The sequence below is a fragment of the Brachyhypopomus gauderio genome, chromosome 10 (genome assembly GCF_052324685.1).
Source record: "Brachyhypopomus gauderio isolate BG-103 chromosome 10, BGAUD_0.2, whole genome shotgun sequence".
Lineage (NCBI taxonomy): Eukaryota > Metazoa > Chordata > Actinopteri > Gymnotiformes > Hypopomidae > Brachyhypopomus > Brachyhypopomus gauderio.
In genome coordinates, this window is record NC_135220.1 from 15200193 (window position 1) to 15212060 (window position 11868).

At 46.1% G+C, this 11868-nt stretch overlaps 2 protein-coding genes across 2 annotated transcripts; one reads left to right on the plus strand and one right to left on the minus strand.

The window, feature by feature from the left end:
* On the minus strand, positions 1 to 3006 carry pcna (proliferating cell nuclear antigen). Its single transcript, XM_077019860.1, has 6 exons — positions 2536 to 3006; positions 1745 to 1842; positions 1488 to 1555; positions 1203 to 1397; positions 953 to 1076; positions 1 to 420 (listed from the first exon to the last, which is right to left on the minus strand). The coding sequence occupies exons 1-6, from the start codon at positions 2754 to 2756 to the stop codon at positions 344 to 346; spliced, it is 783 nt and encodes a 260-aa protein (XP_076875975.1). The 5' UTR covers positions 2757 to 3006; the 3' UTR covers positions 1 to 343.
* Positions 3007 to 6510: 3504 nt separating this feature from the next.
* On the plus strand, positions 6511 to 11541 carry trim69 (tripartite motif containing 69). The gene is made up of 6 exons (XM_077019859.1): positions 6511 to 7259; positions 7578 to 7673; positions 8068 to 8301; positions 9248 to 9270; positions 9371 to 9486; positions 9865 to 11541. Exons 1-6 carry the CDS (start codon positions 6714 to 6716, stop codon positions 10407 to 10409), a joined length of 1560 nt encoding a protein of 519 aa, XP_076875974.1. The 5' UTR covers positions 6511 to 6713; the 3' UTR covers positions 10410 to 11541.
* The last annotated feature ends 327 nt before the right edge of the window (positions 11542 to 11868 follow it).

Here is an 11868-nt window from a genome sequence, read left to right on the forward strand (position 1 = left end):
TTACCATTACAAAATGTTTTATTGACTGGTAACAAAGATCAAAACCCAATCATCATATTTACAGATATGTATCTACACAATGGATTTAGCAGTTGGACAGAAAACCTGAAACAGAATGCTGAGCTGGGGATGGGGGGGGCAGCAAAGGAGTGAATGCATTACAGCATCTGAACATGGTCCTGTAACACTTCATGCACCTGCTATTGACGTGACCCAGTTATCGCTAGAGACGTCTGGCCATCTTCCCAGGTTGCGTTTATGGATGGGGCAGTCAGTCGTCACCAGCGATTTCTGATGCACAGAGCAGAAGGGGTGGGGGCTACCGCGTCCTCCGAGTCTGCGTTCAGGAGGACTCCTCGTCGATTTTGGGGGCCAGGTAGTACTTGATGTGACCCATGTCTGCTATCTTGTACTCCACCACTGTGACGAGGGAAGAGAGGAGTGTGAGCAGCAGGTCAGACTCGCCGCACAGCCACAACCGGACCACAGCCTGTTGCCGTGGTGATGCACTTACTGCACTGCTGTGTCAGGACAGGTTTGCTGATGTTTGCGCACATTAATGTATTTTTACCATGCATAGGAAGTGGACATGCATGGTTCATGCACCCAAAGCAGTGGATACTAAAATAATCAAAATGAAACAAAAGTCCATTTTAATCATGTGACCATGAGCTGCCAGATGTGCCTTACACCTGCAGTCCTGCGATGTCTGCTGAGCTGCAGTTGCACCAGTGTTTTTGTAGCAAGTACTACTTTACCTTCTGAAAGGAGCATGTTTGTACAGTTTTTTGGTACAGTGTCCATTTATGGACATTCTTAGGTATTTGTTAACACTGATATACTCAGCAGTACTTTTTCCAGAGTGTCTGAAAAAACTTGACTTTTGGAGAAATGTAATAGCCATCCAACAGTGATTCTGAAAGTGTGTTGTGGTGGTGGTGGTGTGTCTTACCGAGAGGAATGTCTGCAGACATACTGAGTGTGACCGTCTTGGACAGCGGTGTTGCCTTGGTGAAGAAGTTCAGGTAGTTCAGGGCAAAGATGAGCTGCACTGGCTCGTTCATCTCAATCGTGACCTGGGAACAGAAGAATGTCAGTCAGCTATGACCATGACCAAGATGTCCGTTAGATACAGCACCTCCTAGCAGAGATGCGGCATGTCTGACACAAGCATGGCGCTGATGAAAAGCTCGTGTGCATACCGCCTCTTCCTCCTTATCCACGTTGCTGGTCTGCGACAGCTTGATGTTACCGGTGCCCAACTCCCCACTGGCCGAGAACTTCACCCCATCCTTAGCGCAGGAGATCATGACCGCGTCGCCGATCTGCGACAGGTCTCGACAGATGCGAGCAAACTCACCAGACGGCATCTTCACCACACAGCTGTACTCTTGCTCCTGTTGGATTAAGGGATAGACAACCGTAAACACCACAGTCCACAATCAACAGGTCGCTCTCACGCTTTCCTGAGGGTTATATCAACTCACCGGAATTCCTAGCTGCTCCACATCCAAGTCCATCAACTTCATTTCATAGTCGGAGACTTTTTCTTGATCTAAGACAGAACAGTATTCATGTTAATGGAGCAACAATATGCACAATTCTTGATTATATACACAAATACATATCTCTAATCTCATAGGCAAAAATCACATGGATTTTTATTGTAAGGATGCATGATTAATTCCATACAATCTAGTATATATACATATGTATAAATAAAGACGTTGAGCCGTCTACTCACTGAGCGTCTCGAACACCAAAGCCAGGGAATCGGCATTGTCCTCCGCGCGCAAAGTAATGATGTCCTCGTTACCAGCGCACTTCAGGATCTTTGACATACTGAAAAAGACGTCAGAAATACGACAAAAGTCAATCAGGTGCTAGTGCCCGTTATCCTGCATCAGACATACAAGGAAACGTCGTTTAATGATTAAAATCAAACTGCTTTAGCTACTCAAACAGATGACGTTAGCTAGATAAAATCATGGTAATCTCGAAGGCAAAAATCATATGGATTTTTTTTTATCAATTCCATACAATCTAGTAAGAATCAAACAAGAAATAAACGGTTTGGACCAAAGACAAAGGATAGCTAGCTGACTTGGCCAACAAGACAGTTTTATAGCTGAACGTTGGACAAGAACTCGGAATTCGCAGCCCGGTTTCATTTCCCGCCAATCTCCATCTACGCGCGTGACGTCATATCCCGCGATTAAGAATCTCCGTTTTCTTAACGCCAAATAAATACTCGGATTATGAAATCGCAGTTGCATCGAATAGTAAAACGCGTGCATATCAATGTTCGTCAACTGCAGCCTTATGAAACATAACCGATATTGATAAATGAAATATCGCGACAACAAATGCGCGCGAGAGAAGTTGTTGGTTCCTAGGCCAAGGCATGTATCAACATGTCTGTCGTTAAATAAATAATAATTAAAAAGCTAAATATTATTAGTTGTGCTCTATGTTAGCCAAGACAGAAAATAATTTATGATTAATATACATTTTCATATTTGGAAAATACCATACCTGCTCAAATTAACACCCATGGCGAGATTTCTGTCACAGCGGTAAGAGTCGAACCCGTCACTGCGCAGAGTGAGCTGCACCAGCGACACATGCGAGGAGTCCATGCTCTGGAGAGAAATACCCGACGAACTCACATCCCAGCACGCTTCCGTGATGAGGTCCTTCAGTGCCTCCAGAACCTTCTTCAGGATGGAACCTTGAACCAGTCGTGCCTCAAACATTGTGCTGTTCTTATAAGAAATTTAACTCTAGCTATTCAGCGATGTTCCGTGGGAGTGCTAACGTAGTTGCCGAGATAAAGCTACACTATTGGAGCAGAAGTCGCAGTGGACAAAAATCAGATTTAGTTGTAATTCTTGGATAAAAGAAAACAAAGCAGAACAAATGTAGACACTGCCTCCCACCAGAACAGAAGTCGCAGAAATGTTCCTGCGCGCGCTTTCCTTGTGCTTTTGATGGACACACCGGTCACTTTTGAATGCGCAACTTCCTCTTTGGCTTTGACTCCGCCTCCTCCTCCTCGTGCTCGCGCCGGACGCCAATACCGATAACCAGCCACACGATGCCGCAGTTTTCAAACAAATCAGAATCAGAAATTTTTATTCGACAAGTAGCAGGAGTACAAGGAATATTTTTTGATGCAAGTGTCAACATAAACAGCAGATATAGTAAAGAAAAATAATGAATAATAAATAGTAGAATAGAACAATAAATACTAAGGTGCACGTGCTATCATATATGATTGATGTGTTGTGGTATAGGAGGGATGTGTGTGATGGGTCCTTGTTTAGGACGGTGATGGCCTGAGGAAAGAAGCTGTGGAGGTGTCGGTTGGTCTTTGGCAAATACTTCGTAATGCATCGCGAACGCACTTTTTACGCCAAAGACGGCAGTCTGAGATGTTGTGAAATGCTTTTGAGGTAAACGAGCAACATTTTCAAGTTACCGATATGATCATAAACACATAAATGCTTCCTTTATGTAGGTGATGATTTTGGGGACATTGATTTACCAACTCTGTCAGTCCATCCCATCATACACACTGATTAATGGCTTAATGGATTAATCACATTTACCATATATCTAATAAAATAGGAATAGTGCCACACTGTCCTGTAAGTCATCGGGGTGCTGTGGAGAGAGATTTGGACTAGAGCAGTGATTCTCAGTTGGTGGGTCACGATCCAAAACAGAAGCAGGGTCGCGGACAGCTTGTAAAATATATATATGCTACTCTTCTAATTTTGTACTCGTCTTTTATCTTGAAAAAAGACACATGCCAGGGCTCCAGACTGCGACTAAAATTGTGGCAATCGCGACCATAAATTAATTAATTTGCGAGTAATATTTATTTCACTCGCCAGTAGGGTTGCCACCTAGGTCTGACAAAAACAAGGACACTGTCATACTGACACAGGGTGGCGAGTGTAATCTGTTACCCCTCCGGTAACATCGTACGTAAAATGTTACCGGAGGGGTTTAAAATGGACACAGCGAGAAAAAAAACAGATTTAAAGTGTGCAGAGACAGTCTGAATCGTGGTTTTAACTAACCTAATTTTTTTCCGGGACTGAATATTAAAAAGAAGAAAAACCGGGACAGCCCGGGAAAACCTGGACAGGCACGTGAAAGCCGGGACAGTCCCGGGGAAACCGGGACAGGTGGCAACACTACTCGCCAGTGGCGACAGGCGAGCATACTTTTTTATGGGTGAGGATTTTTTTGTAATTGGAAAAAATATCCACCATTTTCTTTTAAGTTTGTATGTTAAAGGTTAATCGATAAGCTGTAGTTCCCACTCACATGTTCGTCTCTGCCCATCAACAAATGCGGGAATCCGATCGTGACTCGCGAAGCTGCGGAGCCGAGATGAAACTTTAGCACTAAGCGTTAGCTTGTTGAAAACAACGAAGACAAAATATCGGATTTTATCCACACAGTCTACATTTTTGTGGGACCATAAGAAGACACACTCCTTTATAACTGTACATAGTTTAAAGTTAATTTTAATGGGATCAAAAGTCACTCGTATGCATACTAGGAAACTTCAGTAAAGTTGGTTTCTCGTTCGCATATTCGGAATTCTTTCTTCAATAACTTTAAGACAGTATTAGCAAAATATGAAAATTCCTATTTCTGGCAACTAAGACAAACATCTACAACTTTGTTTACGTCAGGAATAGACGTATTTTAAATAGCAGACATGTTATTTTAAATGTGCAACTTTCACGACTGCAACGTCTAAGGCACCGTCTACAAATTCCCTTAACACGGACGCAAGTGGCGGTCGTAAAGGACCCAGAGCACTACACAGTTTTTTGCAATAATTTCAATAGTTTTTAAACGGTCCTTCATAAGACCACCAAACGAGTTGTATTACATAAACTGCATGATGTACAACAACGTACAACTTTATTAAAAAGTGGGTCGCGACTTAATGACAATGATAAAAAGTGAGTCCCTGCCTGAGACCAGTTGAGAACCCCTGGACTAGAGACTGGAGTAGGGGCTCGTGCGGCAGCTGGTCGCATGCACCCCAATAACTCCGCCCCCTGTAGCTGCAGGTCCAACCCCAGCCTGCCGGATCAGGCGGAATTTCCCAGTGGCGGTAAAGCGGGGGAAGGGGTTCTGGACCTGAAACCCAGATGACGTCACTAGCAGGGGCCTCTTCAGATACTTCGTGTGGAAAGTCTGAGAGATGAAATGAAAAACAGTGGAGTGTCTCAGAATCACGGGGATTAAAGAACTACAGTGCTTAAATATCCATTACATTTGTTACTTGTTTGTTTGTGTAATACACTTTACAACATGCACACAGCATCTTAAGAAACTCTGCAAACTTAAGACTCTCTCTTGCATCAAGACCTTATCAATGTAAACACAGTCAGCAATAATGACACAGTTCCATCTGCAGTCTCTGGCCAGACTAACAGACGTCAATTTCTAATTTGTAGAGCCATTAAATCCACAGACTGCTCCATTACAGTGTCTTTGAGTGGCAGAAGGAGAGAAGGAGAAGTGACTTTCATCACCTGTATTTGTGAAGTCTTTTGTGTTTATTTAAGGGAAGTTGCAGAGCAGGATACAGCGATCTAGAGTGAGACAATACTGGAGGGAGCACAGGAAGCAGAGCAGAGGGAGGGAGGGTCCTCGTGGGGTTTGGGCTGGGGGGGTGGGGGGAGTGGGTGCAGCTCCCCGCTGCATGCTAAGTTGTTACTGGCAGTAACTTTAGAGCTGCAGGCAGTAAAACATCCAATGATTGAAGCTATTGTCCGATCGTAAGTCTGGGGAAGCTGAAACAATGTTTGTGTGGAGTCCATAGAAGAAATACAGCTGTTTGACTTTAATCTTCTGTACTTTTCTCTAGTGTATGTAAATGTAATGGATGTTTTATATTACTGCTCACCAAAAGCAAATGTGAACAGTCTCACTTATTACAGGGTGTAAAGAGTGAGTTTATGACAAAACCTGTGTGAAGAGTGTGTGTGAGTTTATTACAAAACCTTAGGAGTGTTTTTCCTCAGGCATTAGCCAATCCCATATTCCATAACCACACAGAAAGCCCCACAGAGAGAAAGTAGGGCACACGAGACTTGACTCCTGTGACCGTTGCGATGACACATGTTCAGGCTCCAGGGCAGACAGGAGGAGGAGCTCTGCTAGATGTTTACACCAGCCGTGGAGTCCACACTTTCTCCTCCTGCACTCCGATCTGAGCTTACTGAACATACAGCTCCATTCTATCCTCCAAACAACAAGGAAGAGATAGAATATCAGAGGCTGATCTCAACTTCCTGTCAGTGTGGATGACATCAAGGAGGCAGAGAACAGGGGGCTAACTCTCTTAAACACACACACACACACATACACACACTCGGAGTCTAGAGGCATAACTGGAGACACAGGCTGTCTACACCGCCACTCCACCCCCCCCCCCACCCCCAGTTTCCCACAGTCAACAGGAAGACTGGGCTGAGCCAGCAATCAGACAGAAAGAGTGGAGAGAGAGAGAGAGACACCAATAGAAAGAGGGTTAGAGAGAGAGAGAGGGGGGGAAGACAGAAGGGGGAGAGGGTGACGAAAGAAGACACGCTCCAAACTTAAAGCTCCCTCTCACAGCCGGACTCTCACACAGAGAGACACACTCACACTCCAAGGAGAAGACCAGGCTCAGGCACATGAGTGCACTGTGGTCCAGGAGCGAACTCGACAAACCCGACCTGATGTCCAGCAGCTGGTCCAAGCAGGACAAGGCGGAGAAGCAGAGGCCTCGGCCAGACGCCGCCACCCAGCGCCTGAGCCGAGACCTCACCTGCTCCATCTGCCTGGATCTCTTCAAGCAGCCCGTGTCCCTGCCTTGCGATCACACCTTCTGCAAAGCCTGCATCACGGGATACTGGGCCAACCCCCGCCCTCCGGGCCAGGCTGCCGCGGGCAGCTCATGCCCTCAGTGCCGGAAGGTGTTCCCCGGCCAGGCGTACCGCGCCAACCGCATCGTGGCCAACATCGTGGAGAGCTACTGCCATGGCTTGGAGGAGAGCTGCGTGCGGGTGGGCGTGGCGCCGGACACCGTGCCCTCCCCGCCATGCTGCGGTCGGCATCGCGAGGAGCTGAAACTGTACTGTGAGGAAGACCAAGAGCTCGTATGTCTCGTTTGCGGGATCTCTCAGGAACATCGGGCTCACACTCTGGTGTGTATCCAGGAGGCAGACCTAAGATACAGGGTAAGCGCTTTGTGGTGTGTGTGTGTGTGTGTGTGTGTGTGTGTGTGTGTGTGTGTGTGTGTCAGTAATATTAGGAGCTAGTGGGATTTATTTAACAGTTTTCTCCAGCAACTGTGAAAAAGAACAGAAATACTACACGTGTTACATATGATTGTGAATGTGTGTCATGCAAGCAGCCTTGGGGTGTTGCGCCAGGGGGGTGATGTGTAGTATTGGAGGGTCTTTCTTTGGGGAGGTGTCGTCGGGAGGCGTAGTATTGGCTGTGGGGGTAGGGGTGGCGTGGGAGGCTGGAATGACCTCTGTCTCTCTGTTGGCCAGACATCGCTGAACAGCTCAGCCAGCGCGCTCCAGACAGAGCTGAACACGGCCATGCAGTGTGAGAGGGAGACAGAGGATGAGGTGAAAAAGCTAAAGGTAACACAGGTGGTGGCGTTTATGCAGGGGTCACGCAGGGGTTAGTCACCCCTGCCTGCCTCTCCAAACACTCTGTCATGTCTGAACTTGACTCAGATGGTGCGATCCTCTAGATCCCGAATAGCTCTATAATGCATGGCTATTATTTAATTAGAGATTAATTTGTGTGACTCTGAGCTGAAGCTAATCAAGGTGAGTTTTGGTGGGGTTTGATCAGTTTACCTGTTGCGTTATGCCATGGTGAGTTTATGTGGGGTTTGATCAGGTTACCTGTTGTGTTATGCCATGGTGAGTTTATTTGGGGTTTGATCAGGTTACCTGTTGCATTATGTAATGGTGGGTTTTTGTGGGGTTTGATCAGGTTACCTGCTGAGTTTGTGTTCATCTGCTGCAGGAGCACACTGCAGATCTGAAGCAGAGGATTGAGGCCCAGTTCTCCGACCTGCACCAGTTCCTGTATCAGGAGGAGAAGCTCCTACAGGTGAAGCTGAAGACGGAGGAGAGACGTGAGCTGATCCGGCTGGACGAGCACAAAGCCCTGCTGTGTGTGGAGATCTCACGCCTCCGCCGAGCTCTCGCCGACATCGAGGACAAGCTCCGTGAGCAGGACCCGTACACACTACTCAGGGTCAGTCTACAATACACACAGACAGTGGTACAGGGTTAGTCTATAACACACACACACTTTGCTGGGTCAGTATATAAAACACACTTTCGGAAGGTCAGTCTGCAGCAGAGCTACACACACATTGATCAGGGTTGGTCTGCACTACATATACGCATCCATACATACAAACACACCCACCCCACACACATACCTAAACACAGACCTCCCGCCCCCACACACACACACCTGGTATGCTGCTAAAGATTAGTATAACTTCACATTATTGAGGAGATGGAAACATTGGAAACATCTGGTAATTGAATCGTTGCTTGTTGAGCTGTGTGTGGGTGTGTCTATTTCTGCAGCTCCTTTTGTGGTGTGTGGTTTTATAGCGCCAGTTGGGTAGGCCCCAGGGCATTGCCAAGTCAGCACTATTATTGATGGAAATGTTTCATGGAATATTTTTCTGTTGTACATCCTTCAGAATGTTAAAAATGATGATTCAGATGTTGTTTGATTACTCCATTTTAGACTTTAGAAACACAAAGCAGCCGATAGGAGGACAAGCCGATCAGGATTCGCTTTTGCAGAAACAGGAAAACAATATTTCATAGTTCAAAGGTCTGGAGGGGTTGGGGGGGGGCGGCTGAATTTAATTTAGTGATGTCACTCTCTTTTTGATTGGAGGAGATAAAGGAGCTGAACTGGACAGGGGAATTTCCAGAGAGGGAGCGAGAGCACAAATGAGAGAGAGAGAAAGAGTGAGAGAGAGAGGGAGAGAGAGAGAGAGAGATAGAGAGAGAGAGAGAGCGTGAGAGACAGCAGAGACTAAGAAAGAGAGAACTGGGTGGAGTAGTCTCAGCACTGATCTCACATGGAAAACACTTTTCCCTCCTGATTCCTCAAACCATTGCCAAACTAATCAACATTCTACTTCCTCTCTCTCTGTCTCTCTCTCTCTCTACAGAACATAAAGAGCCTGCTTCAGAGGTGAGGGTGAGGCACGGCGGTTGGTCTGCTTTCTCTATGATTTTTTGTGTGTGTGGAGTCTTGGGCGTCTCCATGTCTGAGCTTTTGTTGTGTGAAGCAGGCAGCCACTGAAGTTTGAGAAGCCAGCACTGACGCGGCCACAGCTGTGTGAGGGCCGTTTTGCTGGGCCACTCCAGTACAGAGTCTGGAAGTCCCTGAAAGGAAGTATTTACCCAGGTCAGACTGTCCTCTCTATAATTGAATTCCAGATGTGATGGCATTCTGTAGTGTCACGTCATTCAGTAGTGTGATCTACATTTCACTTTTTTGGCTTTTAGGCTTTGCCCTTATTAATATGGATACATATTCCTCATATTGATAATGCTTTATTGTTATTATTGATGTTGTTGCTTTATTATCAATATGGGTGGTAGCAGTAGATAAGTCACATCACACAGTATACAATGTTTAAAAAAAAATCAGATATTGTTTTCAAAGAACACAGTGAACTGGTGGAAAATATGCATTAAATAAATGAATAAGACAAACTGCCCTGCACTGGGGCCCACCCATCTCTCCTCCTGCTCACCTTCATCCTCCTCTTCCTCGGTGTAGTGCCATCTGCCATCACGTTCAACTCGAGCACGGCAAACCCCTGGCTGAGCCTGACGCCATCGCTGACCTGTGTGCGCTACCAGACGTTCAACAGCTCGGCACAGGACAATCCTCAGCGCTTCAATGCTGCTCTCTCCCTGCTGGGCAGTCAGGGCTTCACACACGGCCGACACTACTGGGAGATCGAGGTGTGTAGCAGCACTGTGTGGAAGGTGGGCGTGGCCCGCGAATCAGTGCCCAGGAAGGGCGTGATCAAGGCCACGCCTGCTAACGGCTTCTGGACCATCTCGCTGTCCTACGGTGTACAGTACATGGCTGGCACAGCGCCCCCTACTGTCCTAAGCCTGGATGAGCAATTGGATCGGATCGGCGTCTATCTGGACTATAAGAGAGGCCTCGTGTCCTTCTACAATGCGGAGAGCATGACGCACCTTTACACTTTTCGGGACACCTTCACAGAGACACTCTACCCCTACTTCAACCTGGGTTTCTTGGACAAGGTGCATGAGAATGAGCCTCTCAAAGTGTTTACACCCAAGATATAAGCCAGTGCTCAGATCGTAGTGTGGAGATGCAGCAGTCCAGTGGCTGAGGGCCACACTGTTCTCCTACACCAGGGGTACTCAAATAGAAATGATGACGGGCCACATTTTATTTTTACAATCACTGACGGGGCCGGTTACGGAGGGGGGGGGGGGGGGGGGGTGGTGAACGCATTTGGGCGTCTGCTACGTGTGTTGTTCCCATAAAGGCAATCCCCGCCATCGTCTTGAGATCGCGGTGCGCGATTTCAAAATAAGAGCGGATAGCGCGATTGAAAAAAAAGATTCCTAAAAAAAAAAGCACTTTTCAAAACAGCTCGCGGGCCAGAAATAGATAGCCCCGCGGGCCGCTATTTGAGTATGGGGGTCCTACACTGTTCCCTCAGGACACTACATGTAATAACATTTAAGACAACATTTGAATATTTCTGCACTTCAACTCAATGAGTGCTTATGTAAACTGATGTAGGATAAAAATAACCCTGTAATGCCCCGGCTGGACCGAGATGGCTACAAGATATCAGCTCCTGTACTCACAAACTATCTCAGAGAAACAGCATTAATCCATAAACTCCTTAACATGCGCTGAGATGCTCATGAATTCAGGCCAGATTTTTGTAAGCTACATATTACTTAGTTTACCTATTAATTTTTAAAGGGAAAAACGTCTTTATAACAGTGCATTAAAAGCATATTTTATTTTTGTAATCTAATGGTCTGAATGACATAGGGAGTCAGGCCCTTTACATTCAGCTATGAGGGTTTGAATGACACCCCATTACACACTCAGACAGTGGTTAGTTTTTAATGAAGAGTCTCTACCTCTGAACTGAAACTACCTCCCCACAAATCACAGAGATTGAGAGAGAAAGAGGGAGAGGGAGGGAGAGGAAGAATGGTGAAAGGAAGAGACGTTTACACGTTATGAATGAGAAGGTTGCAGATGAAGTGATTGGTCCATGTTGCTTGGCTGAATCCAATCACTGATCAGAAGTTTTTCATATATCAAGAACCTAGCAACAAAGAACGTATATCCATGTCACTATCACCAGTTACATGAGTAATGAGTGTTGAGGGGAGTGTAATCATGCAAACTGATTTCAATAAAATAAATGTGGTGAGCTTTGAAAACACATTTTCTCTCATTTCTATTCATTCACTTTATGAGATTTCTTTTACCCATGGGGAAGAAGTGACTGTGCATTCGCATCATAAATGTTGGCTTCCCACCACATAACCCTGTATACATCTACTTGTAGCTATTAGCAGTACCACTGGTGCACACTAGGGGGTGCACATGTCCCGTATTTCCCCTGCTTGTCTCACCTCAGGCCTGTGGTAAAGGCAGAGTTTGTCTTGTTCTGGTGCCTGAAGATATGTGCAGTACAGCAGCCTGAGTTTGACCCTACATGTGACTATTAAAATGCAGTGTTCAGACAGTCAGTCTGACTCAACAAGCCAA